The 26,157-nt window shown below is 61.0% G+C and overlaps 2 protein-coding genes across 6 annotated transcripts; one reads left to right on the top strand and one right to left on the bottom strand.

The window, feature by feature from the left end:
• Positions 1-8,619: 8,619 nt before the first annotated feature.
• PEX10 (peroxisomal biogenesis factor 10) lies at positions 8,620-14,089 on the top strand. Of its 5 annotated transcripts, none has more exons than XM_060013161.1 (6): positions 8,620-8,838; positions 9,793-9,873; positions 10,264-10,670; positions 11,903-12,078; positions 12,167-12,299; positions 13,135-14,089. In XM_060013161.1, the coding sequence occupies exons 1-6, from the start codon at positions 8,727-8,729 to the stop codon at positions 13,201-13,203; spliced, it is 978 nt and encodes a 325-aa protein (XP_059869144.1). In that variant the 5' UTR covers positions 8,620-8,726; the 3' UTR covers positions 13,204-14,089. The 5 variants fall into 5 exon arrangements, with proteins under 5 accessions (XP_059869144.1, XP_059869149.1, XP_059869152.1 ...); XM_060013169.1 differs by having other exon boundaries at positions 8,705-8,756; positions 9,793-9,966; XM_060013174.1 differs by having other exon boundaries at positions 8,752-8,838; positions 9,801-9,966.
• Positions 14,090-15,271: 1,182 nt separating this feature from the next.
• On the bottom strand, positions 15,272-25,901 carry RER1 (retention in endoplasmic reticulum sorting receptor 1). Its single transcript, XM_060013181.1, has 7 exons — positions 25,756-25,901; positions 22,188-22,269; positions 21,031-21,135; positions 19,146-19,245; positions 17,812-17,890; positions 16,466-16,601; positions 15,272-15,900 (listed from the first exon to the last, which is right to left on the bottom strand). Exons 2-7 carry the CDS (start codon positions 22,266-22,268, stop codon positions 15,811-15,813), a joined length of 591 nt encoding a protein of 196 aa, XP_059869164.1. The 5' UTR covers position 22,269; positions 25,756-25,901; the 3' UTR covers positions 15,272-15,810.
• Between the last annotated feature and the right edge of the window lie 256 nt (positions 25,902-26,157).

Here is a 26,157-nt window from a genome sequence, read left to right as displayed (position 1 = left end):
GTGGTACCTGTCAGGTGATCATAACCAGGGGTGTGCTGGGCGAGACTGACCAACCACCTCTCGGGGGAGGAAAGCCCTGAGGATGGTGTTTGCTGATGCCCGTGGTGGAAGCACACCCACCGCAGCCAACTGCAAGCTATGCCCGTGAGATTACTGAGCGTGGAGTTGGGAAGAAATGGGCGACATTCCATCCCCTGGGATTTCCAGTCCTCAGATGGAACAGACGCAAACCCTATCTAGACAAGAACATGGATAATATAGTAAGATGTGAATAATTAGGAAGTGCTAAGTTCTGAGTGTTGATTGCCTGTGCTTTTATATAACTTATATGGTTTACATAAAATTTGATTTTAATAATGGCTATGTTTAACAACCAGCTCCCAGAATTACTGGAGATCTCACAGCCAGCTCTCGCCAGCTCTCTCTCCACTGGACACAAAGCTCTTCAGGGTCCCCAACAATTGTTCAGAGTGGAAAGGGGTCCAGAGACCAAAACCTTTGCACCGCTAACATTGATATAGATCAAAAATAATTGCAACACAAAATGTGGAAGCAACCTGAGTGTCCATCATGTCCATAACAGATGAACAGATAAAAATTACCCAGCCATAACAAAGAATGAAGTAATGCCATTTGCAGCAACATGGACGGACCTAGAGATTGTCATACTAAGTGAAGTAAGTCAGAGAGAGAAAGACAAATACTCTATGATATCACTTGTATGTGGAATCTAACAAAACACAACAAACTGGTGAATATAAGAAAAAAGAAGCAGACACACGGATATAGAGAACAAACTGGCGGTTACCAGTGGGGGGAGAGGTAATGTGGGGATGGGGGATTGGGAGGTACAAACTATTGGGGGTAAGATTGACTACAAGGATATAGTGCACAACACGGGGAGTAGAGTCAGTATCTTGTAATGACTGTAAATGGAGTACAACCTTTAAAATTGTATTAAAAAAACTTTTAAGGTAAGTGCAACAAAACACAGTATGCATTCTGAAAAGTAACTAATACAAAAGGTGCGCACTGAGCACCCATCAGAGCGCATCCCAAGAAGGGGCGGGATGGGGTGAACACGATCAGTCAACCACGCACAGTCGGTCACGAGCAGGGCCGGGATGAGAAGAGGAGGGTCCCCAGAGCCCTCTGTGCCCGAGGCCTGCAGAAGAGATTGCTGTGGAAGTGGGCGTCTCCAGGTCAGAGCTCGGTTTGAAGCCTGCCTCTTCGTAGCCAAGAAATTCTCCCTGAGCTCTGGTTTCCTGGCCCGTAGAGCAGGTGCAGAGAGCCCTTCCCCAACAGGAGACGGCAGGAGCCAGCCTGGCAGGTGGGCACAGACCCTTCCGTGTCTTCACGCTCTGGGACCCCTGCCCTTGGGGGTGCTTTCCCCACCCCTGCGCCAGGAGCACACCCCACAGGAGCCGGGCTGCAATCACTGGGGTCCACCCCATGAACAGAGATGGGCCCTGGGAGCCCCTCCCCGATCCTCCCGGCAGCTCCAGCCCCTCTGTCCTGCCTCAGCCCCACCCTCTCCATGACAGCATCACTGCCAACCTCCGTGCTCCGCGAGAATCTGCAAAGTGTGGCGAGGTCAGTCTCCACGTCACAGTGTGGGAGGGTGCTAAATGGGTCAAACTGCCCCCCGGGGCCAGAGGAAGGGCCCCAAAAGGGACAGCAGAGGTCCTGCCTGGACCACCTCCATCAGAAGCCAGCTCCCCGCGGCCCCGAATGGAATCCTGAGTCTTTGGGCGGGGTGGTGTCTGTTGAGTGCAAGAGGTAAGTCAAGGCTTGGGGTAGGCGGCCAGGAGGAGGGAGGCACAGGGCATGTCCCTGCGTCCCTGCGTCCTTAACCCAAGGACACAGAGCTCCTGACCAGAGCCCCAGGGGCGGCTGGGGGGGCCCTGCACCCACCCTCACCCCACAGTAGTACCCAGACTGGCAGGGAGGAACGTCTCGCTCACCACAGAGGTCCAGTGTCGGGGAGGGTCCGAAGGGGCTCAGAAGGGAGCCATCTGCGGGAGGGGCGCCTCAGGCAGAAGGGGCAGCAAGTGCAAAGGCCCTGCAGCTGGAAGGGCCCGTCTGGCCCCTGGGGCCCAGGGCTGGCTTGGAGTCCCCAGTCCCAGTCCAGCTTCCTCAGACAGAAGCCCCCTCCCTCCCCCAAGGGAGCTGAGGGAAGCATTTCTGGGCTCCTCCCGGCTCTGCCATCTCCACGGCCAGGCTCCCGACCCCGTTCCTCCCCCACCGTCCTCACGCCCCCAGGGGAGGCCAGCTGTGACCCCCACGCCCCACTGCCGGGTGGGCATCAGCCCCTCCCTCTGCCGGCCTCCAGCCGTGTCCACCGCTCTCATCCAGAGGCCGGTACCTGCTCGCCCCTCCGTTTTCCCCTGGATGTCTGTTGTCTCTTGAAATTCAGCGGGAAACTCAAGGCCGGGCAGAGAGGACAGACCCCCGGAACAGCCCCGAGCTGGGGTGGCCGCCGCAGATGCCTTCTCGGAGGAAGGCGAGGACCACCCTGGGGGGCCTGGCGCGGGGGCTGCTGGGACCCCCAACGGGAGCGGATCCCATGGTGGGGAGAGTGGAGGGGGACCCGGAGGGAGCATCCCCTCTGAGAAGTTTTGTGTCTGGACGGGCAGCGGTGGCGGGGGGCGGGGAGGGGGACTGGTGTTTGGATGAAGGAGGAGCACAGGGGATGCTGAGGTCATACTTGGCACCCGGTGAGGGTACCGGCCAGAGCTGCCACACGCAGGGGGAGAAAACTAAAGATGCGCCCTGGGGCCCCCACTCAGCTCTGGCCTCTGGGGACGGGGCAGGGGGCGGGCGGGGGATCTGGAGCCTCCTGCTGGGGACCCCGACCCCTGGCCTCCAACAGACCGGGAGCCACTGTCTGCACACAGCGCCTCGCGGGAGAAGCCCCAGGCCACGCCGGGCCACGCCGCGCCACACGCTGGGCCACGCCAAGCCACGCTGGGCCACACCGAGCCAGGGTCCTGCGCTTCTGCCTCGGGGAGCCCCCGTGCCGCATGCTTGCAGTCCCCAGGCCCTGGTTGCTTCCCGACTCTCACGTCTGAAGTGAGGAGGCTGTGGGCCTTCAATAGCATCGGCTCTTCTACTTTGAAAGTAAACACCCCGAGGTGGCAGAGGGGCTGTGAGAGCCACTGGCCGTTGGCAGCTACCGGTCGCTGTAAATCAGGACAAACCCCCCAAAACCAAAGTCAGAACCACGTGGACGCAGAGGTGGAAGCCAGCGCACGGTGGTTCCTTCCAGCCCTGGCCAGCGGGGCGCTGGCAAGGCAGGCTGTGGCCTCGGGTTCCCGGCGAGCACTGGGGCCTATCCACTCGCTCTGGCCTCGGAGCTCGGTCCACACAGACACCCTGAGCGCTGCCGCACGCCAGGCGCCCGCTGGGAACAGACAAGGGAGCCAGACAGGAGACGCCCTCGGGGACTCTCGTCACCGTCACCCAAGTCCACAGACCAAGCACTGCTGCTGCTGAGATGCTTGCAAACCTCTGAGGTCCTACCACCCATGGCCCCCACGCCACCTCCCAGCAAACCCCGAGCAGCTCAGCCCCCGGGGCCCACCCGTGAGACGAGCCACAGCGAGCCTCGGGCTGGCCCACGCCGTCCACGCCACACACGCGTGGGTCCCGGGGGCTCCCCGGCCCAGGATGTAAGACTCTCTATCCTCCATTTGGCAGGTGAGGACCAGCACAGAGGTGGCAGCCCCCGTGGCCACCCCCATTAGGAGGATGCCGGCATGGGGACAGTGACATGGGGGAGGGCGTCTCCAGGGAGCGTCCAGCACAGCCCCCTCCACGAAGAGCCCCCAAGCAGGCCTGACCTCCCTGTGCTCGTCCACATGCGGAGCCCCGAATGGATGCCCTTCCTTGGGCTGGAGTGAGGCGAGCGTGTGGGTGACCTGCGCCAGCCACTCTCAACACCCCTGCCCAGCCAGCGGCCTCTCTCAGGCCGCCCTGGCTTTGCCTGGTGCCCACAAATCCTCACTCTTCTGGGTGCCCCACCCCACAGGGTCCTGGCTTCGCCCCCCTCCCTCCAGCCCCAGGGGAGGCGGGGAGGATGGCCTCTGGTCTGGACGGAGCCCTCCCTCTCCTGTCAGTGCAAAGCCTCCTCCTCCAGGAAGTCCTCCCAGATCACCTCTTCCTTGGGCCCTTAGTGTCCAGGCCTTAGTTACCAACCAGCTCAGCCCCAGATGATGATTGCACTCACGCCACCCCCACCCACCCTGGCATCAGGCAAAGACGCTGGGATCCAGACGTGGGACCAGACAGACCTAGGATTCACCCTGCACCTGCTGTGGACCAGGCAGGGCCTCTCCGAGCTCTGACTCTTAGCTCTGCCACACGGATGGTGGCCCTTCCCTCCTTGGCCCCTCAGGCTCCAGATTCCTGTCCCGCCCCCTTGAAGCGCCGACAGTGGCCCACCGCCCCGGAGTCCCAGCACACCGCTGGGCCAGGAATCGTGCCTGCCTGTCCCAGGCCAGCACAGGGACAACAGGCCCTGGCCACCGGCAGAGTCCCTGGCCAGCCCCTGTGTCCTGAAATTGCTTGACATTACTTCCAAGACCAGCCCAAGCCCCAGGCAGCCCCTGTCCTGCCCCACCTAACAAGCCCCTGGCAGGGCACTGCTCTGGGTCCCGCAGCAGGGCCTTCCCACACCTGCACTGGGGGAGGCCTCTGCCCAAGGGGCTGGTGGGAGTCCCAGCTCAGTTCTGGGGGGCCGCCCACCTATGCCCACGACCCCTCCCACCCCAGGCAGCCCGAGCCCACCCTGTGCCCACTGCACCCCCGCCCCACGCACCTCAGGGCCAGCTCCACGGCTGCCTGCTGGGGTGAGGTGTGTTCCCAGACCTCCCAGCCAGCCACCACTGCCAGCTGGAGGAGCCTGTTCTCCAGGTTTGTCCCGAAGGAGTGCTGCGCCCTAAAGGTCAGTGGGGAGCGCGGGCTCTTCCCCAGTCCCTCCACCCCCCAGGCGCTGGCTGCAGGGAAGGGGAGAAACAGGCTAGTCCGGCCCCAGGCCTGGGGCTGGAACTGCAGCTGCCCACCCCCTATGCCCCACAGAGGGCAGCAGCACCCACCTCTGCTCCACACCCCGAAGGCGCCTGCCCAGTCATGGACGCAGGCCCACAGCAAGGCTGGTGCCCAGCAACCCGTGTCTCTCCACCCCCACCACTGGGTGGGCATCTCAGCCTCGGCGACCCCTCTGCCATTCTCCAACAGCGAGAAACACCCGCTCCTCCTTATAGGACGGGGATACACGGGGGTCCAGCGAAGGCTCTGCCTGGGAGTACCCCACCCCACAGTCCCAGGGCAGGGGTGCACCCAGCCCGGTGCCCGGCCGGCCTCGGATGACCCTGAGCCCTGGGATTGGGCGGGAGGGGTCACACAGTGAGACTGCCTTGGCTAGAATCAGGGGCCTCGAGCTGGCCCCCCTTGCCCCTCCTTCCTTCTTCCAACAGGTGCTCCTGAGCCAGGCTCGACGGCACAGCAGCCACCCAAGCAAGAAGCCCGTGTTGGGCGAAGCCGGCCTCCCAGGAAAGGGACACAGACCAGCTGGCCACTGGCTTGCCCACCAGTCAGCTGGGTGGGGCTGTGGGAGGGTGGGAGATGAGTGGGGGGGCTGGGAGAGTGAGGGGAGCAGCAGGGCCATGCCCACCCTCCAGGCCAGGCTCAGTGAACGTCCCGGAGGAGGGACCAATCTGACAATGGGAGGAAGTGAATGAATTTGGTGGTGATGTAATCGGGAAGAACATCTGTATTCTACTGTAAGTTAATCACTACAGGGATGTTGCCTGTAAGTGTAAATCTGCATAATGGCCCATCTCTGGGAACCCTGCCTCCCAGGTAGTGAGCATTGAGCTAAAATACCTCGTTTAGCTCACAGGAAACATCCTGACCAGGCCCACGTGTGAATGATGCAGGGAGGAAGAAATTCACACACCGCCTCCGGGCTGACGGGAACCAGGAAATGTTTGACTTTACTCCCTCCCCTCTTAGTACAAAAGGAACCTGGATTCTAACTCAGGCACAGTGGTTCTTTGGAGCACGGGCCCACCATCTTCTCGGTCTGCTGGCTTTCCAGATAAAGTCATTACGCCTTGTCCCAACAACTCACCTCTCTATTATTGGCCTGTTGTGCGGCGAGCGGTACGAGCTTAGACTCAGCCTGCGTCTGCTGATGCGCGCGGAGTATACGCTTAATATCGGCATCTCCATTCCGGAGACCAGAAAACTGAGGCCCGGAGGTCAGGCAGTGCGTGTGAGAGGTCCCAGTGGATGAGGTCACACAGCCGAGGTCACAGCAGGTTCCTGGCTCAGCACGCTCGGTTTGTACACAGCAGTGGACATCAGGGCCCCACGCTGGGGCTGGACCCCGGTCAGATACCTCTGCCCGGTGCGGGTGGCCGCTTCCCCGAAGTCCACACGGCTCTTCCCCTTCCTGTCCCAGAAGCCAGGACAGAAGTCACACGGTGAGGCCTCCAGTAAGAGCCCTCGTCTCTCCAGCCCATCCGGAATCCCAGAGCCCGAGAACACAGCGGGCAGCGCACAGGGCTCGGGCTTGCCTGGCTGCCAGGGGACCCGGAGAGCTGACTTCTGATGAGGCAGAGACTCCTGTCTGTCCCTCCCACCCGCCTTCCCTCTGAAACCACCTCGTCTCCCTCCCTGGCCGTGTGGCCATCTCTGCACCCGGCGAGTCATCACTCTGTTCTCCTTTGGTTCTGATCCAGATTCACTCTTTGGGGTGAAATTCACTCCCCAATCCATAATTCTACCCGCTAACGTGGTGGAGCAGATGGGCCCACGGCACCATCTGCTGGCCATTCTGGGCTCTGACCCCCAAACTCAAGTCACAGTAGGGGCCCTGGGGCACCAGCGGCAACCCCAAACAACCAGCCCCGAGGCAAGTGAGGACGCCGGGGAGATCTGAACCCAGCTGGACCCCAGGCCGCACATCCCCAAAAACAGACGCTCGGTAACACTGTTTCTGGCCTTGCCCTGCCCAGTACGGCTGTGCTGGTTAGAAGACTGGGAAGGTGCAGTTCTGGGCAGGGAGCCAGGACCAGCCAGTGGGGGAGGTGCCCTGGGCAGGCCCCACCCCTCAGGCTTCCCTAAGGAGCCAGCCGGTGACCCTGAGGAAGGGGACAAGACCTCTTCCAGATCTGACTCGGTGCCGGTGGACACTGCGTCCATCTGTGCAAGCCCATAGGCCAGGGGGTCTCAGGGGCCAGTCTGTTAGTTAGGCAGAAACTGTGAGGCCTCAGGGTCTCCACCTGGCCCCCCGCCCGAGGGCGCACCCCTGGCTGCAAACCAAAGCAACAGGTGGCCTCTGCGTCTAGGAAACTGGGTACACAGACAGGGGCACCGCTCCAAAGCGACACGGGGGCTTCGGTAGCAGGAGGCACTGCGGGACCACGCAGGTCCTGCCCCTTCCCTCTAAAAGGTGCCTGCCTGCCTGCCCGCCCCTGGTGGAGGCCCAACGAGCTCTGAGCCTGTCCCCAAGGCCTGGTTCTGTGTCGCTGAGCTGTGCCAGCCTGTGCACGTACCCACAGCTGACGCCCAGGTATGGGAGAAGTGAGGCCAAGAGCTACAGCCTGTCTCAACACACGCCCTCCGGGCCGAAGTCAGGGGGGCCCCGTGGCTCCCCCGCCCCCTCAGCCCACTTGCCTTCTTTCTCTCCTGCTGGGCCCACAGCTCCCCTTAGTGCCCACAGGACAGGGCCCTCTGGTCTGTCTGGGGTATCCCTGCACCCCCTCCACTGGGGCACACATACAGATGCCATGACCTGCTCCAGACCCAGAGCCCTCAGGGCACCCCCACGGCCTCCTCCCACTGCTCTCCCCCCAGGCCCCTCCCCCGGCCCTGGGCTGCAGCTCAAGTCCAGCCGTGGCCTGTGTCGGGGCGCCGGGCTCTCCTAGCTCCGTCCCCTCAGGTGCATGGCCTTCCAAGTTCCCCAGGCCCTCTTCGGTCCCCTCTCTGAGAGCAGCTGGGAGGGGTCAGGGGTCTGCACTTGTGGGGCCTGGGCAGCCGCCAGTAGAAACACCGCGGTTCAAGAATCAGAGCTCCCTGCTCCGCCCCAGGCCGCAGAGCACCTTTCCTGGGCCCGCAGTGGGGGTCGCGGGGATGAGAACACACGAGGTGCCAGCGCCCCGCAGAGGGTACTGCAGGGAGGGAGACGAGCGCCCTCCTTACTTCCGGCCCCAGGGGACGGGCAAGTGCCTCCCCACCGGGCGTCGGCACGCCCCCTCTAGCTCTGATGCCTCTCGCAGTACCTGGGGGCTGTCGCCGAGGCCGCTCGCCACCCTGCGCCGCTCAACCCCCCCCCCCGCGCACCCGCCCCCTCCCGCACTGCGCCCGCTCCTCATCCGGGCCGCGTTCGCCCCGTACGGACCGCGCACGGAACCCACGGCCCTACCACGCGCTGGCCCCCGCAGCAGGCCCCGCCCCGCAGCAGGCCCCGCCCCGCAGCAGGCCCCGCCCCGCAGCAGGCCCCGCCCCGCAGCAGGCCCCGCCCCGGAACGCGCGCGCGCCGTGACGCACAAGATCTGTGACGCACAAGGTCTGCGCCGCACGCCGAGCTAGCGCCATCAGGAGGCGCCGCCGCGTGGGCGTGGCTATCCGCTTTCCCGCAGCCGCAGGTCATCAAGAGCTCCCCGGTCACCGCGATCTCCCCGGTCTCCACGGTCCCCGCGGTCCCGCAACCCTAGGCCATGGCCCCTGCGGCCGCCAGCCCCCCGGAGGTAGTCCGCGCGGCTCAGAAGGACGACTACTACCGCGGCGGGCTGCGGAGCGCGGCAGGCGGCACCCTGCACAGCCTCGCGGGTGAGCCCCCGCGGGGCCGCGGGGGCGCGAAGCGGGCCGACGAGCCTCAGGCCCTCCGGTCATCCCCCCGCAGGCTCGGCCAGGCCCTGCTCGCCCCCCCCCCAAGACCTGAGGCGAAGGAAGGAGCGAGCGCCCCGGGCTTTGCCCCCCTGCTGCCGGGGGCGGGGGTGGGGGCCGGGCACCGGGCGTGGAAGAGTCCACGGCTCTGGGGACACGGGGAGTCTCCCGTGGAGCAGCGGCGTCGGAGCCCAGTGGAGGGGCAAGAGCGTGGGGTGGATTCCAGACGACAGCGGGCTCCTCTTCGGAGTAGCCGAAGCGAGGCTGGGCCGTAGACTCGGGCGGGTAGCCATGGGCAGGTTTTGAGCAGGAGAGGGACACGACACGATCAAAACAAATGGCCCGTGTATTCGTTTTGCTAACACATTCACTTACTCTGTGCCAGACACTGTTCTTCGTGCTTCAGAACGTTAACTCATTTTATTCTCGACACATCCCTGTGAGTGGGACCTGTTGCTAGTCCCCTCCTTAGAGACAGGGAAGCGGGGATTGCAGAAAGATCTTGTAACTTCCTGAGGTCACAACCAGCAGTGTGGGGAGCTGGGATTTGATGCTGGATGGGTGGTCTCGGCTTGAGCTCCTGGTCACTGTACTACACTGTCCTTGTGGCCCTTCTGGGCTCTAGAGCAGTTGCCCAGGCGGGTCCTGGACGGGGAGGTGGCTACAGGTTGGTAAGTTCTCAGGATACTCAGTGGCCCAGGCGAGGCAGATACAGATGGAGCAGAGTGGACAGCACAGGAGGCCAGGGAGAGAACAGAGTGTGGTTTAGGACAGTATCAGCCGCGTGGAAGGGTGACGGGGCTGGGCCTTGGCAGCAGGAAGGAGGCTTGTTCCTAATCCTTACGCTGCACCACCCTCGCCCCAACCCCTCAGAAATGACGTGGTTCCTCCTCTCAGGTGCGAAGAAGTGGCTGGAGTGGAGGAGAGAGATTGAGCTGGTGTCGGATGTCGCCTACTTTGGCCTCACTACACTGGCAGGTAGCAGCCCCTGGCAGGATCTCAAGGCCCACAACACACGCCGAGCCCAGAGGACAGGAGAGGGGCTGTCAGCAGAGTGAGAAGCTTCTGGAGGTGCTTCTCAGGGCCCCCGGAGCTGGGCCGCATGCAGCCTCAGGGAGGGAGGGAACCCCGAACCCTTTCCCTAGGTGGGAGGCCAGGCCCTGAGCCCAGGCTGGGGCCTCTGGAAGCTTTGCCGTACCCCTGTCACATCTGTCTGGGACCGTTTCTCCATGGCTGAACCCGTGGCCCTAGAGGGGTCCCAGCGCTGAGCCCTGTCACGGGGCCTGGGCTATGAGGATTGTAGGGACCCAGTACGGAAGTCGCTGGCAGGCCCCTGCCTGTCTCTCTCACCGGTCCCTCTCCCCACAGGCTACCAGACCCTCGGGGAGGAGTACGTCAGCATCCTGCAGGTGGACCCGACCCAGGGCCGAGTGCCCTCGAGGTTGCGCCGCGGGATACTGGTGGCGCTGCACACCGTCCTGCCCTACCTGCTGGACAAGGCCCTGCTCCACCTGGAGCACGAGCTGCAGGCCGATGGTGACGGCGCCTGGCCCTCACGGGGCAGCCCGGCCCCCGGTGCCCGTGGCCCGTCAGGGACAAGATGCTGGATGCGCCGGTGCACGGCCGCCCTGACGGAGCAGCAGCAGGGGACGCTCCTGCGGGCTGTGTTGGTGTTCAGGCAGGGCCTCGGGTGCCTCCAGCGTCTCCACGTCGCCTGGTTCTACATCCATGGCGCCTTCTACCACCTGGCCAAGAGGTTCACAGGCATCACCTACGTAAGTCACAGGTGCCGCCTGGGCCCGCTCTTCTGCAGGGGACCTGCGTCCCCGAGCACAGTCACAGGGCCAGAGCTGAAATCCTTCACTGGAAACGTGGGTCTTGTCAGGTCCCGTTTTGCTGAAAGACCTGCGCAAGTCTGGTTTCCGTACACCCTGAGGGTAGGGCGAGTCTGTCTTCCTGCCGCCAGCACGTGTGGCCGCCCCGCTCTGTACCCTGAGCGCAGGCCTGGGGCCCTGGCTCCTGGGCCCCGTGCCCACCCTTCCAGGCCGCCCTGACAGAGGGTCAGGTGTAGGGACACCCTGATGGTGACCCTACAGCGACCCTGTTGCCGCCAGCATCCCCGCTAGCCTCCCCTGGGCTCCGCCCGCCGCAGGAGTCTCAGCTGATGCCCTTGCTCCCAGGTTCACCCGGAGGGCCTTCCCTCGGGCCCCCTGCCTCCCCGGAGGTCTCCAGGCTCCCTTGGCAGTGCTGTCCCGGCACGTGCACCCCCTCTCCTCAGCCCAGCCCCAGTCCTCACCGCGTTTGCTCTACCTGTTAGGTAGGGTGTTTGCTAAGCTGCTGCCACAGAGGGGCCTAGAAACACGGGCTCAACCCAGTCAGGGCGTTGGGGGCTGCCACGGGCTCTTCCTACACAGGCAACCAGGGCCCTGCCCCTCGGGCTCCAGGCTCTGGCCAGTCTGGCTGACCTGACTGTCCCCATTCCCTGGGGGGAAGGAGACAGAAGCGGGGGGCAAGCAGCTTTCCCTTGGGGGACGTGGCCGGGAGTCCCAGCTGCGGAACATCACCGGGTAGTCTGGTGCCTTGCTAGAAGCGGGAGCTTCTGTTCCTCCCACGGGGCTGAGTAGCGGGTCTGCCACGCTTGGCGCCCCTCCCATCCCACTGGGCGCCGCTGCTCAGGCTTCCCAGTTCTTTTTCTATGAGGCTTGGGGGCCTCGTCGTCCCCCCTCTCCCCGCAACACCTTGCCTGCAGCCTAGTGACTGCAGGCTTCGAGGTTCGTGGCCGTCCTCGCTCAATGCTGGGCTCCCGCTGGGGGTGAGGCCCTGAGCTGTCCAGCTGCGCCCCCCCAGCTGCCACCCAGCGCAGAGCCTGCCAGGCGCTGCTGCCCCATCCCGCAGCCAGAGGGCAGGCCTTGGCTTTGTCCCACAGGGGAGGCCTGGCCCCTGGGCCACTCAGTGCCTCACGCCAACGGATCATGTGACTGTGCCCCCCTCCCCGGGTCCCTGACAGCTCCGTGTCCGCCATCCGCTCGCAGAGGACCCTCGGGCCCGTGCCAGCTACAGGCTGCTGGGGCTCGTGTCCCTGCTGCACCTGGCACTGGCCGCGGGCCTGCAGCTCTACGGCTTCCGGCAGAGGCAGCGCGCCCAGAGGGAGTGGAGGCCGCAGCGTGGCCTGTCCCACCGCAGGTGCGCAGGGCTGTGCGGGGCGGGGGCTACCCAGCGCCACACGGAACTCAGGCTCAGTTCTGTCCCATCGTCCCCCCTCTCCTGCCAGGAGCTACGCAGAGAGAGCAGTTTCCAGAACCTCGCTGTGCACCCTGTGCCTGGAGGAGCGCAGGTACTCGACGGCCACGCCCTGCGGTCACCTGTTTTGCTGGGGCTGCATCACCCACTGGGCCGACACCAAGGTGAGCGTCCTGAGCGTAGGCCGCCGGGCCACCCCCGCTGCACTGGGCCCGCTGCCTGCCTCCACAGCCACGCTTGTTCAGTGGTGGTGGGGGGGGGGCTATTTTTAAAAGCCCCCAGCTGGGATGGAGGCAGGGAGCTGCGGTGGCCGGAAGCCTGCTGTGACAGCTCTGCTCCCAAAAGGAAGGCCCCAGCCACCCACCTGGGAACCCTCGGAGCGAGAGCCGCCTGCTAGGCCTTGAGATCTCAGGGTGTGGGGTCCAGGGGGCCAGAGCAGAGAGCTCTGCCACCTTACTCCTGCGCTGGCTTCAGGGAGGGGCCGGTCCCCCGCCCCGTCTCTCCTTGGGGCCTGAGGTCAAGCCCGCCTCATTACTGGGATGTCCTGTCCACACGCTGCCCAAGGAGCCTTCCTCAGGGCCTGCAGGGCGCGGCGGCTGCAGCCTACTCCGTGGGGTCCAGGCCGCTCTGCGAGGCCCCGGGGCACACGCGTGCCTGGCAGGCAAGGGGCTGACCTTCCCGGGCCACGAGGGACCCGGCCCTGAGGGTGGGGACAGGGGACCCGTGAGCTCACACCCAGAAACTCCAAGAGGTTCAGGGCAGCCACGGTCGTTCCGCGGCCAAGCGCCCTCCCTTCTCCCAAGTCACCCATGGCCTGGCCATCTCCTCGCTGGTCACCGTCCCTGCTCTGCTCCCCAACTGCCTGCATCATCTCAAAAAAATGTTTTTCTGTCTTAATGGAGACATGTGTACATCTGTGTTTTACTGGAGATGCCAGTGGGGGAGGGACCCCCGGGGTTGTAGGGGTCACAACCCGTGACCTTCCTCCTCCCCCCACAGATGGAGTGTCCCCTCTGCAGGGAGAAGTTCCTCCCCCAGAAGCTGGTCTACCTGCGGCACTACCGCTGACCCGACGGAGGGAGGAACCCAGGAGTCTTTCCTGATGTCAGGAGGAAGTTTATTCTCAAGGTTGACAAGTTGACTGTACTTGCACAGAAATCATGAAATTCTCAAGTCTTTTATTCTTTGTCACAGTAGATACTGTGCCAGCCGCCGGGGAGGACAGGCGCTAGACCTGGACCTGGCCGTGAAATGGCTTCAGGGCAGGTTGGGCAGGGCCTGCAGGGCTGCCAGCCAGACAGCTCAGCACTTAAACAGAACTTCCCTCCCTTCCCCAAACCGGTCATTTATATCCAATACCAGGCACACAGTGAGGGCAGGGCCAGACGGGCCAGGACTGAACAAGGGCCGGAAACCAGCAGCCTGCCTTCCCAGCGTGGTCAGTCTTCCAGCCCAAACGACCCACAAACCTTAACCCTCGTCACTGGAGCTGGCTTTTGGGGCGAGGGGGCACAGCCCTTCCCGGAAAGTAGCCGTGATTGCCCCCTAACACGTTGGGCAGGTGCCTTCTAATAAATGTCAAGTTTGTTTCCCGTTTTAGAAAATGGAGGGCTTCCCTGGTGGCGCAGTGATTAAGAATCCGCCTGCCAATGCAGGGCACAGGGGTTCAAGCCCTGGTCCGGGAAGATCCCACATGCCGCGAAGCAACTAAGCCTGTGCGCCCCAGCTACTGAGCCTGCGCTCTAGAGCCTGCGAGCCACAACTACTGAGCCTGCGCGCCTAGAGCCCGTGCTCCACAACAAGAGAAGCCACTGCAATGAGAAGCCCGCGCACTGCACCGAAGAGTAGTCCCTGCTCCCCGCAGCTAGAGAAAGGCCACACTCGGCAACAAAGACCCAACCCAATGCAGCCAAAAATAATAAAATAAATTTTAAAAATAAAATGGAAGCGTGTGTCCTGGCCTCTGAACACGAGCCGTCTCCTCTTGCTTGGAGCGCCTGGCGGGCTCCAGCCAGCCTGACCCACTGAGGCCACCCGTCTCCAAAGCTGGTGGTGGGCCAGCTCGCCTACACACCGGCTCACTGCTGTGTCCAACACACTTCCTGCCACCTTTTTTGTTATTTTCAGGTTTTTACATCTACCTAAGCTGTGCAGAGACAGGACTTTGCCGTAGGCATCCTTACAACAGCAAGTCCACAGAAGTGCTGGTGTGTTAGCGCCGTGAGGTGAACGGAAGCCCGTGTGGAAGGGGCCCTCCCAGGGCCCCTACAGGCTGCTTCTCCCTCCATGTGACTCTGTGGGAGCGGTGATGCAGGAACAGAGACTCCTCGGTGAGCAGAGGTCAGCCCCAGAGGCAGGCCGTGACCGTGGGCCCTGCTCCAGACAGCCAGGAGCCCCAGGGGAGGCTCCACGGTTCCCAAAACCCCTTACTTAACACTCACCAAGTGCCTGCAATTTCCCGTATTTCAGGCCTGTGCATTTACCAGGGAAACAGTATGAAAAACGAAACAAAAAATAGTCTGGAGTTTGAACACCTCAGGTGCCACAATGTGGTAATAAAAGTACCGATTTGGACATCATTTACACATGAAGTTAGAATTCAGGATCAGGTACACAAATGGTCTTCATACGGCCTCTTAAAAGCAAGAGGAGCTCAATTTCAGCTATGCAAAACCTGGCAAAAGAAAAGCCAGGCGGTAAACACTCGATGTCTGAAACCCGCAGACAGATGGAAACGGCGCTTGCAGCAGGGAGTGGGAACAGACCACCGGTGTCTGGGCCGCGGCCTCAGCAGCACGGCCCGCCCTCCAGGGAGGCCGCACTCCCCCGCCAGGCCCTCACAGTGCCGGAGGCGTAGCGGGTTAGATGAAGACTACAGGAGAGCAGGGACGTTGTCTTTAATGAAGTTGGAATTAAAAAGTCACTCGGTAAAATGTTTACGAGTATTGGTTTTTATCACATCAAAAAAGTTGACATGCAGGTCAGAGCTGTTTCCCTGTAGAAAGTGGGAAGCCATGTGTTAAAAGCCACAGAACTGGCTGCTCCTGCCAGGCGTATCTGAAAAGGGGCTGCTGCATGAGAACACGTTTAAGTTAAAACAACCCTTCACGTATCAAAGAAATGTGTCGAAATAATCTCAAACAATTAAAATATATATATATTTATAATTCCAGGCCCTCAGAAGCAATCATGGTAGTTAAGAACGAAGTTTTGAGTCATCATGATAGAGGCCAACTCAACACATCTCTAGCGAGATGAAATTCGGAAACCGGCATTAGAGCCCAGAGTTGCTGCAGAATCTCCTTCCTCCACGCGCCAGACGGACAGGCGAGCGTCCTCCGGGGCCACGGTGAGCGTCCTGGGAGGCAGCAGCTGGCGTCCTGGCTCCTTCCGCGGGCCCGGCCCCCCGCCCCCGCCCCCCAGCCCACACGGCTGTCCACCCGGCCTGCCCTCTGCAAGGCCAGCGTCTGGACGCCTGACCGGCACTGGAAAATAAATCAACGCGATTCGGTTTAAATGCCAGTTTCTTCAAGAACCTGATATTTCAGTTACAAATAATTGAAGCTCCTTTTTAAAAAGAAAATAACTCCCTTGTAATCAACTACTTTATGTGAGGAAAGAAGACGGCGTCACAGCAACTTGCGGCCGTCCAGGGCCCGCGGAGGGCGGCCGCGTCTAGCTGGCGAACGTCTTGCCCACGTCCTCCTTCCCCTTGTACGTCCTCTTGCCGTGCGTGAACGGGATGTACCGGTACTTGATCATGTGCTGGGGACAGGCAGACGCGTCTCAGCACGGCTTCCCCGTGACCCACCTTCCCTCCAACTCTGAGCCCCACCTTCTCCACATACCGGGCGTGGAGCCAGAGCTCCGGCAGACGCCCCCGTCCCCCCACTGCCCAGCGGAGCCAGCCGAGCTGCTGGAAACCCTGAGGGTGTGGGATGGGCTTCGTGACGCCCTGTGTGCCAGACGGGCTAGCGCTACTGAGCTGGGGACGTGGGATGGGTGGCACCCGGGCCCAGGTGGTTGGGCGGGTGGGGAGGCCAGGATGAAGCCGCACCACCCTGTCTGGCCAGGCCCGTTCTAGGGTGATGCTGGCAGGACACACCGTCCAGGAGGTCCTGGGCCCCGACTGTCCCGCAGTATGATGTGCCAGACCGGAGGGTGTTAACCGGCTGTGCTGTGCTGGTGGGGAGCGAGCACCACACCCATCGACCTGCAGGGAGAGCAGGGGCCACACGGCCCTCCCGTGTCTCGGGCCCGAGCCGGCTCTCCCAAAGCTACCAGTACTGGGTGGCACTGTCTCACGGTGCAGAATCATCTGGGTTTTTACCTTTATTTGCCTCTTCATCGTGATACAGAAAAGCATGATGAAGTACATGACCAGGATGGGCCAGAACACCGGGACGTTGAATGCCTCAAAGAAGGTGCAGACCATCGCCACCAGGATGCCCTTGGTCGCTGCGTGCCTACCGGAAGGAGAGAAGGTCAGAGCCGGACGGCGGCCCCGAGGAGGGTGTGGGTCTCCACTTGCGGAGCGGGGTGGGCGCTGCGTGTGGCGTGTCTGACGTACTACGTGTGACCACGGACACAGCGTTCTTAGTCCCTTGGACACTCGAAGTTTTCTGAAATTACAGAAGTGTAAAACAGCAGTGGGGGCCCCGGCACTGCGCAGGCCAGCAGCTGGGGGATGCAGATGCCCCCCATGTGCTGCTGGGGCCCACGTCTAGAAATCCAGTCCCGAGCCTCAAGGCTTGAGTCCCACACGCCCAGCAGGCCATCCCCCAGTGGCCGAGCAGTGTCCCCAGGAGAAGCAGGTGGAGTCAGGCCTCAGGGCCACCCTCCCTCCGGCTTAGGGCCCAACCCATCAGGGTCACAGCCCTCCTTAAAATCCCCCTTGGTCTCCCTTTCCTAGAGAACAAAGGCCACCTCAGAGGGCGGGCAGGACCCGGCCTTGCCCACTGCCCACCCTCCCCCGGCAGCCCTGGGCCCAGCGTTTCACACTCATCCCACAGGGACTCACCGAGCGCCTGCACGGCCACCCCTGCACCAGGAGGACAGGCTGAAGGGCGGCAGCTCTTTGCCTTCACTTTTGTGACAACACAGGACAGACACGTTCACAGACCAGCCCCCCCCCCGCAACACACACACACACACACACACACACACACACACACACACACACACACACACACTAGGGGGTCACCTCCATCCTCCTGTCACATTCGTACTTGTCACAGCGTCACACACACGTGACCGCCTCCAGGAGGCCTGAGGACGCCCAGGCCACCCCGAGGACCGAGTGGGGAGAGAGCGGGTCCCCCTTCGGGCCACCGGGGGGGGCGCCGTGCACAAAGCAGCGTCCCCCCGAGGCCAAGTGTGCCACATACCCGGGACCCGCCTCCCCAGAAGCAGCTTCTTTTCTGCGGCATCGAGGTGCAGCAGTGTTACCTTGGGAGGGGGGTGGGCACTACAAGGCCCCGTGACCCCCCTCCACGCCCAGCAGGCACGCTTCACGTTCTGGGTGAGTCAACGTTGAGAACGAGGAAACACAACAGAACTGGCGTTTCTCCAAGGAGCCTAAGCTGCTGGCTCGCTGGGACCGAAGCGCCTGCCCCCGTCTCACGGCCGTGCGTGGGCACGGGCGTCTTTCGCAACCACCGTTAGGAAGTGACTCACCAAAACTTAAACTCTGGGAGCCTTCGAATGAAGGGCCGGAACTCCTCATTCTGTTTGGTTGGTAACGAGGGGCCATCATCTGAAAGGCAGAATGTCACCCGGAGGTGAGGCACACAGTGCACCTTGTCGTTTCCACCGCTGCCCTTTTAAGGTTCCCTACAGCTTGTGAACCAGCAGGCCTGATACGTGACATACAGATTGACATCCTTTAACCGGACATAAAATGGGGACCTTCAGTTGATTTAGAAACCGATTCACTGCTTTAGAAAATCTGTATTAGAATTTTTTTTAAGACCAGTTTAAGCGATCACGTAAAAATTCAACCACACGCCGATTTTCAGGAACGTGTCAACTGTACAACACGAGGTACAGGGAGGATGAAAGTCCACAGCCCACGAGAGCACACAGGCGGGAGCTGTGCATCCACTCTCAGGGGCACTGGGCTCAGGACGGCCACCCTCTGCAGTGAGCCGCGAGCCGGGCCTCGGGCTGAGGCCCCCAAGCCGCCTCCCTCCCCAGTTAACAGATGGAGAAACTGAGGCCCACTGAAAGGGCCTCTTGTTTCCTAACCCCCCAATGCAGCACCAAACGAAAGGGCTGTTTCCTTTGCTATTTTCATCAAATACTCCACAGAAAAAAATACACAGGCTCCCATCGTGATGTGAACAGGCTGCATAAAGCGTGCCTCTGCCGTTAACAACTGGGCCTCTGACTCCATGGGCTCCACAGGAGCTGCGGCGGGTTTTCCCAACAGTGGCTGCGACGCGCCGGAATGGAGGCCTCAGCATCCGGTCGTGAGCCATCCCCACCCCCAGCTGGCCCAGCAGGTGTGTGCCAAGGCCCCCACCTGGCCCAGGTATGCCAGGAGCAGCCAGAGCCACGAACCTTTCAACCCATCGTCCTCAGGGGACACTGGGGGGCCAGTGGCCTCAGTCAGCCATGTGGAGCCGCCGTGGAAGCTTGCTTTTGTGAGAAAGGGACCTAACAGGCAAGCGTGGAGGGGACGTGGACGGGCCAGCTACCCAGGAAGCAGGCCCTGGCTCCCCCCGCCCCTGCGGGACCTCAGCAGGTTCCACAGCCTGACGGCTCACTTTCCCCCTCTGCCACACGGGGATGACAGGAGCGCCTGCCTCCTGTGACTGTCACAAGGGCTTAGCAAGTCGTTCCACAAACTTGCCAGGATCACTGAAGTTGCAGGTACATTTTAAGCACCCAGAGAACAGTCCCCAAAATTTAGATTTCAAATGTTTCCAGAGAAAATGGAGCAATCCTGGGAAGTATAGAAAACCCACAACTCTCCCCAAACAGAGCAAAGTGGACAGTCTCTACTCTACCTGAATCTTCCATTAAGGAAGGATCCACTTTTGGAGAAAGGAAAGCTATGAAGAGATTTAGATGGTAGATTCCCAAGGCGTAGGTCACGATGTACCAACCCTGGAAGAGAAGGAGAAACGGTCAGTGAGGCCACCCTGAACCCATTCCCTGTCTGGACTGAACCAGGACATGGAGTCGTAACAAGTGACGGAAGTGCAGTGGGCATCCGTGCTGACAGTTTCTCTTAAACTGCACCATGGGTCTGGAGAGTGGATAAGCCAAGGTCCACACGGCAAACGTCTTCAAGGGTCCAGTTAGGTGCACCCAGAACGTAAAGCCACCAGCCCCCCGGAAGGCAGCAGAAACAGGGGTGCTTCACAAAGCCTCACACCCGACCTGCACAGCCGGGTCACAAGCCCTGCTCTCGGCCAGGGGCGCCTGACCCAGACGCAGGCTCCGGACCAGCCTGAGACACTGGGGCTCGAGCTCCTTCCGGCGGGCGGTTCACACCACCGCACACTGTGTCAGGAATGTTCATAACGTTTGCCCAGAAGAAAACCAGAGCCGGAAAATCAGTAAACCAAGCCCAAGTCAGCAAAGTGTCGTGGACCCAAACCCCCCTCAGGCGACACAGAGAAAGGGGCACACGTGCCACATGACTCGCTCTTAGAGGACAGACTTCATCCGATCAGAACCACAGCTCCACTGCAGGACCAACTGTAAAAGCCTAAACATTTTCACACAAACAAGATGAGCCCTTTCTACCTTAAAACGTTTTCAAGTCAAACAACAAAGACCTACATGTGCAGAGTTAACAGCTGAGTTAACTCTGCACAAGGAGGAGTTAACACACAGCTCCTCGTGGCGGGCTGAGTCTGAAGGGACGCCAAGTCGGGTAGAGACTCAGCTCAGAGCACAGGAGAACCAACCCGTACGAGATGCACCCGCCCCCGCCCAAATCCCCCAAGTCAAGGTTTCTAGGTCATTCATTCCACTGAGAATGGACCAAGGTCCAGTTTCTTAAAAAAATCTAGACCCGATCACAGCAAACTGAACATCAGTTATGGACACCCAATACAGACCGCACCCTGCTGCAGAGCTGGACCGGGGCCCCACCGCCTTTGCGCCGAGCCAGGGCTAGGCTTCCTTGTAGGAACACAGACACAATACCATCCAAGGACAGGTCTCTATGCTTAGCTCAGGTGAGAATTCCCCAGAGCGCTGGACGCAGCATAGCATCCAGCAGGTGAAGTACCCAGCCACGCACACACGTACTCCTAAACCTTGGGAAATACCTGGAAGGAGGGTGTTTGCTTTCAAGGAGGGGGAGAAAAAGCCTCAGCCTCCTTCCTCTGGACAGAAGGGAGCATGAGCTGCCCTCCTCTCAGGGTCTACAGAGCACTCCCGTCCAGGAGCCCAGCACTCACCAAAGGTGCGGGGTGAGCGTCCGTCCCCTGGAGGAGCCGTGCCGCCCTCGGTCACCCCACCCGGCCCTCCTCGGACACCAGCACGGCTCACGGCACCCAGGGAATGGGGTGGTCAGTCCGGGTGATTCTGTCCCTAGAGTCCCCAGCCCCCGTAAGTCCCGCCCGAGGCAGGGTCAAGGAGCGCCGGAGGGTCCCCTGTGCAGACGAGGACACTGGAGAGTGCTGTCACCTCACCAGGCTCGGCTGACACCAAGACTGTCCTGGGAAGTCCAGCAACAGAATACAAGGAACTTAGAACGGGATGTAAACATTTAAAGACAGTCACCGAAGTCTTTCTTATACTTGGTGCTTAGCTGTAAAATTATCTTCAGAGACCCTTTCCTTCACCATAAACCCACCTAATCCAGAGACAGAAGGAAAAACAACACCCCAGCCAACACCACAGTGCAGTGACTCGTCACTGCCACCCCCCACCGACCTGCAGCAGGTAAACTCGGATCATGTAGACGAAGCTCAGGCCCAGCGTCACCACCCATCGCACAGCCGTGTACGGCGTAGACTTGTCGAGCCAGGACTGATAGATCTGGAAGGAGAGTGCCCAAGTTACAGAGACCCTGCGATTTCTTCCGCAGAGCACACTTCTTGCCAGCATTTGCTTCAGATTTTAAGTCAATGGCACTAAGCGGTGACTACAGTTAATCGAACATTTGCAGTGTTTCCTGAGGCAAGTCCACCCCTTAAGCAAAAATACTACAGAACCATCTCTTGCAGCACGTAGTCCTACAGCATCGGCCCAAGGGGCCATCGTGGGGAGACTGAACTGAAACCCCAGAGAGGATGGGACAGAGAAAGGAGAATGTCACCACTCTGCATGTGGGACTCCACCCGAGGTCCCGTCCCGCCTCCCCCGGAGCCGGTCCCAGCCCGCCCAGGAGCCGCAGAGCTGACTGCCTTAATCCTTAGATTCACATATGTGCACACGTGTGCCTACATACACGTGTACATGTGTGTGTAATTAATATACACGTGTGTAGTCTAAATTTAATTTTGAGTTTTTAATTATGAAAAATTTCAACCATTCGTGAGAACGAGCCTCCACGTGCCCGTCACCTGCTTCAATAATTAGGAACTTCTCCAGATGCTAGTTTTTAATTTAAAAAATCAATACAGTTTTAGTTTTGAACCAAACTGTGCGATTCTTCGCTGAGTTAGACTCCTTCCTCCGGAACTCACAGGCCTCGCTGCAGCCCCAAGGGGTATTCCCGCCACGGAGCGCAAGCCTGGGCCAGGGACAGAGGGGCCGAGGGGACGCAGACATGGGTGTCTGGACGAGGGGACAGCAAGGGCAGAGCAGGGGCCACCAGGTCCATCCCGCCCAGGAGCTAAGAATGGTTTTCACATTTTAAAAGTTGTTGGAAAAAAACACAGAAGACAAGTACATGGCCTGAAACTCAGCAGACCCAGCACCCTCACGGCAACGGGAAAAGCTTCTGAGAGGGTGAAGAGGGTGAACGAGAGACCCAGGGAGGGGCCGCCCACCCTGCGGGGTCTGCCAGCACACTTATGCCCCAGGGAAACGTCCCAGGGTCAAGTCTCATTTAAATGTTTCCGCAACTCAGTGACCCGAAAACCAACCTGTCCAAGTCTTGTGAAGAATCTGTACACCACAGAAGGTTTCCCGTGGACGGAATCTCCCACACTGTCACCTTCTGACATGCTGTATACAAGAAAAATACAACATACTTTTAAATTAAATAAAAAGTACTCAAGGACTGGATCATTTTGCCCTATTTTCATCCACACCACCAAGCAGGTTTCCTCAGCATTCACTGTTTCATCCACGCCGTGGCTTCCTTCTGTGTGTCTTTACTACCAGTCACCCAGAAAAAAGAAACCAGCCAGCGACACGCTTTGGTGGAGAGCCAGGAAGGCATGTGACATGCAAAGCAGCAGCACCGGGTGGACTTTCGTTCCTGCTAATGTCACCTGGCTCACACTCCTCCGGCAGGTCCCCAGGAGCCGCCCTCGCTGACGGCCAAGTCCTCTGGCCCCATTTCTGTGTCCACCTCCCGGGGCCGGTCCACAGCACGGGCCACCGCGCCCAAGCCTCCCCGGGGCTCGCCAGCCTCCAGCACCTCCTCCTGCCACTCCTCGGGCTCCCCTCGGTGCCCCCACTTCTCTAGGCCCCGCCCTGGCCTCTGTCCAGGCCACTGCCCACGGTGCCAGCTGTGCACCTCCAGGTCCTCCCAGACCCGATCCCCACTCCATGACCAGGATCCTCAGGTGATCATCCGTCTGCGTCCCAGTTCCTTATCTGTGCGTGGAGGTAATCCTATCTGCTCCTGACCATTTCAACATGCCCTGCGATTCCATGCGCATCTAGCCTGTGAGAACCCAGGTCACTAAGGGAAGCCAAGGGCATCGTCACCCCTGTTCCACAACAGAGGATCAAGCCCCAGATAGCTTAAGCCACTTCTCAAAGTTAAGAGTAGCTCTGACCTCAGCTCCTGCAGCCCAACACACCCCTGCCTGAACCTCGGGACCAGAGGATGCAGAGGATGGAGGGCCCTGCCAGCCTGAAGCTGGTGAAGACGCCGGGGCAAAGCTCTCCCTGCCCGCAAACTTGCGGGCAGCTCCCTCCCGATCTGGCACCACGGCAGGGCTGGGGACCAGAAGTGGACTCCAGCTCGGAGTCTGTTTCCAGGGCCCCTGAGTGGCATGGCTGTGCGGGCTCAGTTTCCTCATTGGGGAGATGGTACCCGCTGGCACAGCGGCCCTTCCCATTCAGACAGAAAACCACGGCTCCCGACGGCCCGAGCTGCCCCAACACCCGGCCTGCGCACAGCGGGGCTGGGGCCTGAACCCACGCCCGCTGACACGTCCTCGCCACGTGCACTGAGCAAGTCCGCAGGCTCACGACGCGATCCCGGGTCCCAAGTGGAACAACATGCCCGTTACAGCTGACCCTCGAAGAATGCAGAGTTAGGGGCGCCGGCCCCCAGCAGTCGACAAGCCGAGTATACCTTACAGTCGGCCTCTGGATCCGCAGTTCAGCCAACCACGGACTGTGCGGTACCGCAGTACTTTTCTCGTGAAAACAATCCACACGTGAGTGGACCCATGCAGTCCAAACCTGTGTTATTCAAGGGTCAACTGTACAACTCAGGTATTACAATAACCTGAGCAGTCCCACCACACACGTCATCACATCTGTGCTGAAAAGTCTGTCATTCAGTGACGCCATTTCCTGGAGCCACCGTGTGGAGGAGGCCAGCTAGGCCAGCGGGTGCAGGAGTGCCAGGAGTACCGCGGAGGAGACTGAGAAATGCCCTTTGCTCTCAGGGGAGCCGAGGCTGAACTGAACAGGCGAACTCCTAGTCCTGTCTTTTGAGAAGGTGGGAAAAATTACATTTTTTAAAAGTGGCTACGTTAGAACTTGTTACCTAGGACAGCCAGCCACCCTCTTTAGGCCAGAGCCAGGCCAGCAGAGAGCTACATCAGTAACATCATTTATCCTTCGGCTCCATACAAACTACCCCTTATTTTACTTTTTTATGACCAAAGCGTTTACCTTTAAAACGCTTCTACTTGAGCTGAGGCATGAAGATGACCATTAGAAAAACCTGGGTATTCCTTTGAAGTACGCGCCCTAAGTAGAAATGACTGCTTCTAAGTCTCATTCTTTCAACTGAACGTGTGGAAAATCTTCCCAAAACAAAACAGCGAACTTCAGATCACCTGGCAAACGACATACGTGGTGACACACGGCTCCACACCATGGCTGAGCTCGCGTACAGCGACGTTTAGAACGTGGACTTTGGAGTCAAACGGCCTGTCTATGGCGTGACCCGCAGGCCACCTCGGCCGGCCCCACTCCGATTTGTAAAGCACCATAGGCCCCTCCCGGGCCTCTGTGGGAGTGAGCGGCCAGCCGTGTTAGCATCAGCAGCAGGCCTGGCCCGTAGGGCGACCGACGGAGGGAGGGAGCGAGTGGGTCCCCCTCAGACACGAGTCAGACCTGTTCCCAAACGGGGCAACCCTCACACGGCTGGGTGCCTGCGGTCCTCTTCCCTCTGCTGTTCCAAGGCCGCCGCCTCGGGAGAGGCCCCCTGTGACTGTCCAACAGGTGCCGGTCCCTCACATCATGTCACCCGGTTTTATTCTGTGTGACGATCGTTTCTGATTGCTTTCCGCTTTCTCTCTCTATTGCCTCCTACTACAACGCAAACTTCTTGAGGGGGAGCCTTGTCTGTCCACTGCCAGTCCCACGGCCCACAGGGCCCGGCACAGAGCTCGCAGTGGGTAAGTTCTCTGTTGGATGTCACTGTTTCAGGCTCAGCCTCAAGAAAACAAAGGCAAAAATAAGACAAAACCATTCCAAGCAGAGACCAGAAGTATCACGTCTGGAGATTTGCGTACAGAGTTCCAGAGTCATCACTGCACCTGTCTGTGGAGTGGACCTCCCTCCTCAGATGGCCCCCGTTACACAGAGGACAGTCCCGCCCGGTGCACGGGTCACCCACAATTTGGTTCCCACTGCCTCTCCGTTCATCCCCCTCCCCATTCCTCCTGGGTCCCCAGCGTGGTAATTTTCCACACTTTCGCCCTCTGATGCTGTTCCCTCCGCTGAAATGCCCTTCCAGACCCCATCCACTCGAGCGCTCGGCCAAGCCCCGCCGCCGGCTGCTCCCTCCCCTGGGCGTGACCACCTTCCCGTCTCCACCGGGCCCTGACCACACCGTACCTGCACCACCACAACCGGGGGCCCCGGGGGGTCCGCCTTACACATCCCCTAAAGTGAGACCCACCCGACCGAGCAGCAGGCGCCCCGGGACGCTCCCAAGCCCAGGTGCCCAGGGCAAGTTTCCGGAGGAAGCTCTGGGCCCAGCACGCGGGGCGCCGTCGGGCGGCTCGGCCCGAGCGCTCGGAACCTTCGGTTCGCAAAATGGCCAGGACTCGACCTCAAGACACCCAAGTCCACCGCGACGCTTCCTACCCAAATCCCGCAGGCCGCCCTGGGTCGGCGAGGACACCGAGGCCCCACGGCCCGGGCCGGGCGGCCGACCCCTTCCAGGACGCGCCAGCGGGGGGCGGGAGCCGGTCAACGCGGCGACCCCAGGGGCCCCGTTCGGCCCCGGCCCCGCGCGCGGCCCCCAACACCCCGGCCCCCGCCCCCGCCCCGCCCCACCCCACCCGCCGGCACCTCGCGGTCCACTGCGGCCGAGCGCGGTCTCCCGAGGGCCGCGGGAACGAGGACGCGAGTGGTTGCCGCGCCGGCGCTTCGCTCGGTCCGGGAAGACGCAGCCGAGCACTTCCGCTCCGTCCTGAGCGGCACCGCCTCCCGGGCCTTCAAGATGGCCTCCGGGGCGGGGCCGAGAGCCTCCAACCATTTCCGCTTCCGGTGCGGGCGCCCAGGCCGTTGGCGGGGCGGTCGCGTCGGCGGAAGGGACGTAAGCGGCGGAAATTCGCCGCGTTACGCAAGCGCAGTCGCGTCCTCTGGCTCCGGGCCCAGACAGCTCCGCTCCAGAGATTGGTAACGCCCAGAGACTGAGCCCGAGGCCACGCCCCCTCGCGACCAACGAGCCAATGGAGGAGTGCTATGAGG

This window comes from Delphinus delphis, chromosome 1, assembly GCF_949987515.2.
Source record: "Delphinus delphis chromosome 1, mDelDel1.2, whole genome shotgun sequence".
Taxonomy (NCBI): domain Eukaryota; kingdom Metazoa; phylum Chordata; class Mammalia; order Artiodactyla; family Delphinidae; genus Delphinus; species Delphinus delphis.
This window is presented reverse-complemented; position numbering and strand designations above follow the sequence as displayed.

What these genes read in the sequence shown, in the direction of transcription:
- RER1 (XM_060013181.1), bottom strand. Translation starts at nt 22,268, where the DNA reads ATGTCAGAAGGTGACAGTGTGGGAGATTCCGTCCACGGGAAACCTTCT. An exon ending in TTCCTTAATGGAAGATTCAG is followed by an intron (nt 17,891 to 19,145) that starts GTAGAGTAGAGA and finishes TCTGCCTTTCAG; the next exon opens with ATGATGGCCCCTCGTTACCA. An exon ending in CTCCCAGAGTTTAAGTTTTG is followed by an intron (nt 16,602 to 17,811) that starts GTGAGTCACTTC and finishes TCCTTCCGGTAG; the next exon opens with GCACGCAGCGACCAAGGGCA.
- PEX10 (XM_060013161.1), top strand. Translation starts at nt 8,727, where the DNA reads ATGGCCCCTGCGGCCGCCAGCCCCCCGGAGGTAGTCCGCGCGGCTCAG. An exon ending in TGGCCTCACTACACTGGCAG is followed by an intron (nt 9,874 to 10,263) that starts GTAGCAGCCCCT and finishes CTCTCCCCACAG; the next exon opens with GCTACCAGACCCTCGGGGAG. An exon ending in CCCACTGGGCCGACACCAAG is followed by an intron (nt 12,300 to 13,134) that starts GTGAGCGTCCTG and finishes CTCCCCCCACAG; the next exon opens with ATGGAGTGTCCCCTCTGCAG.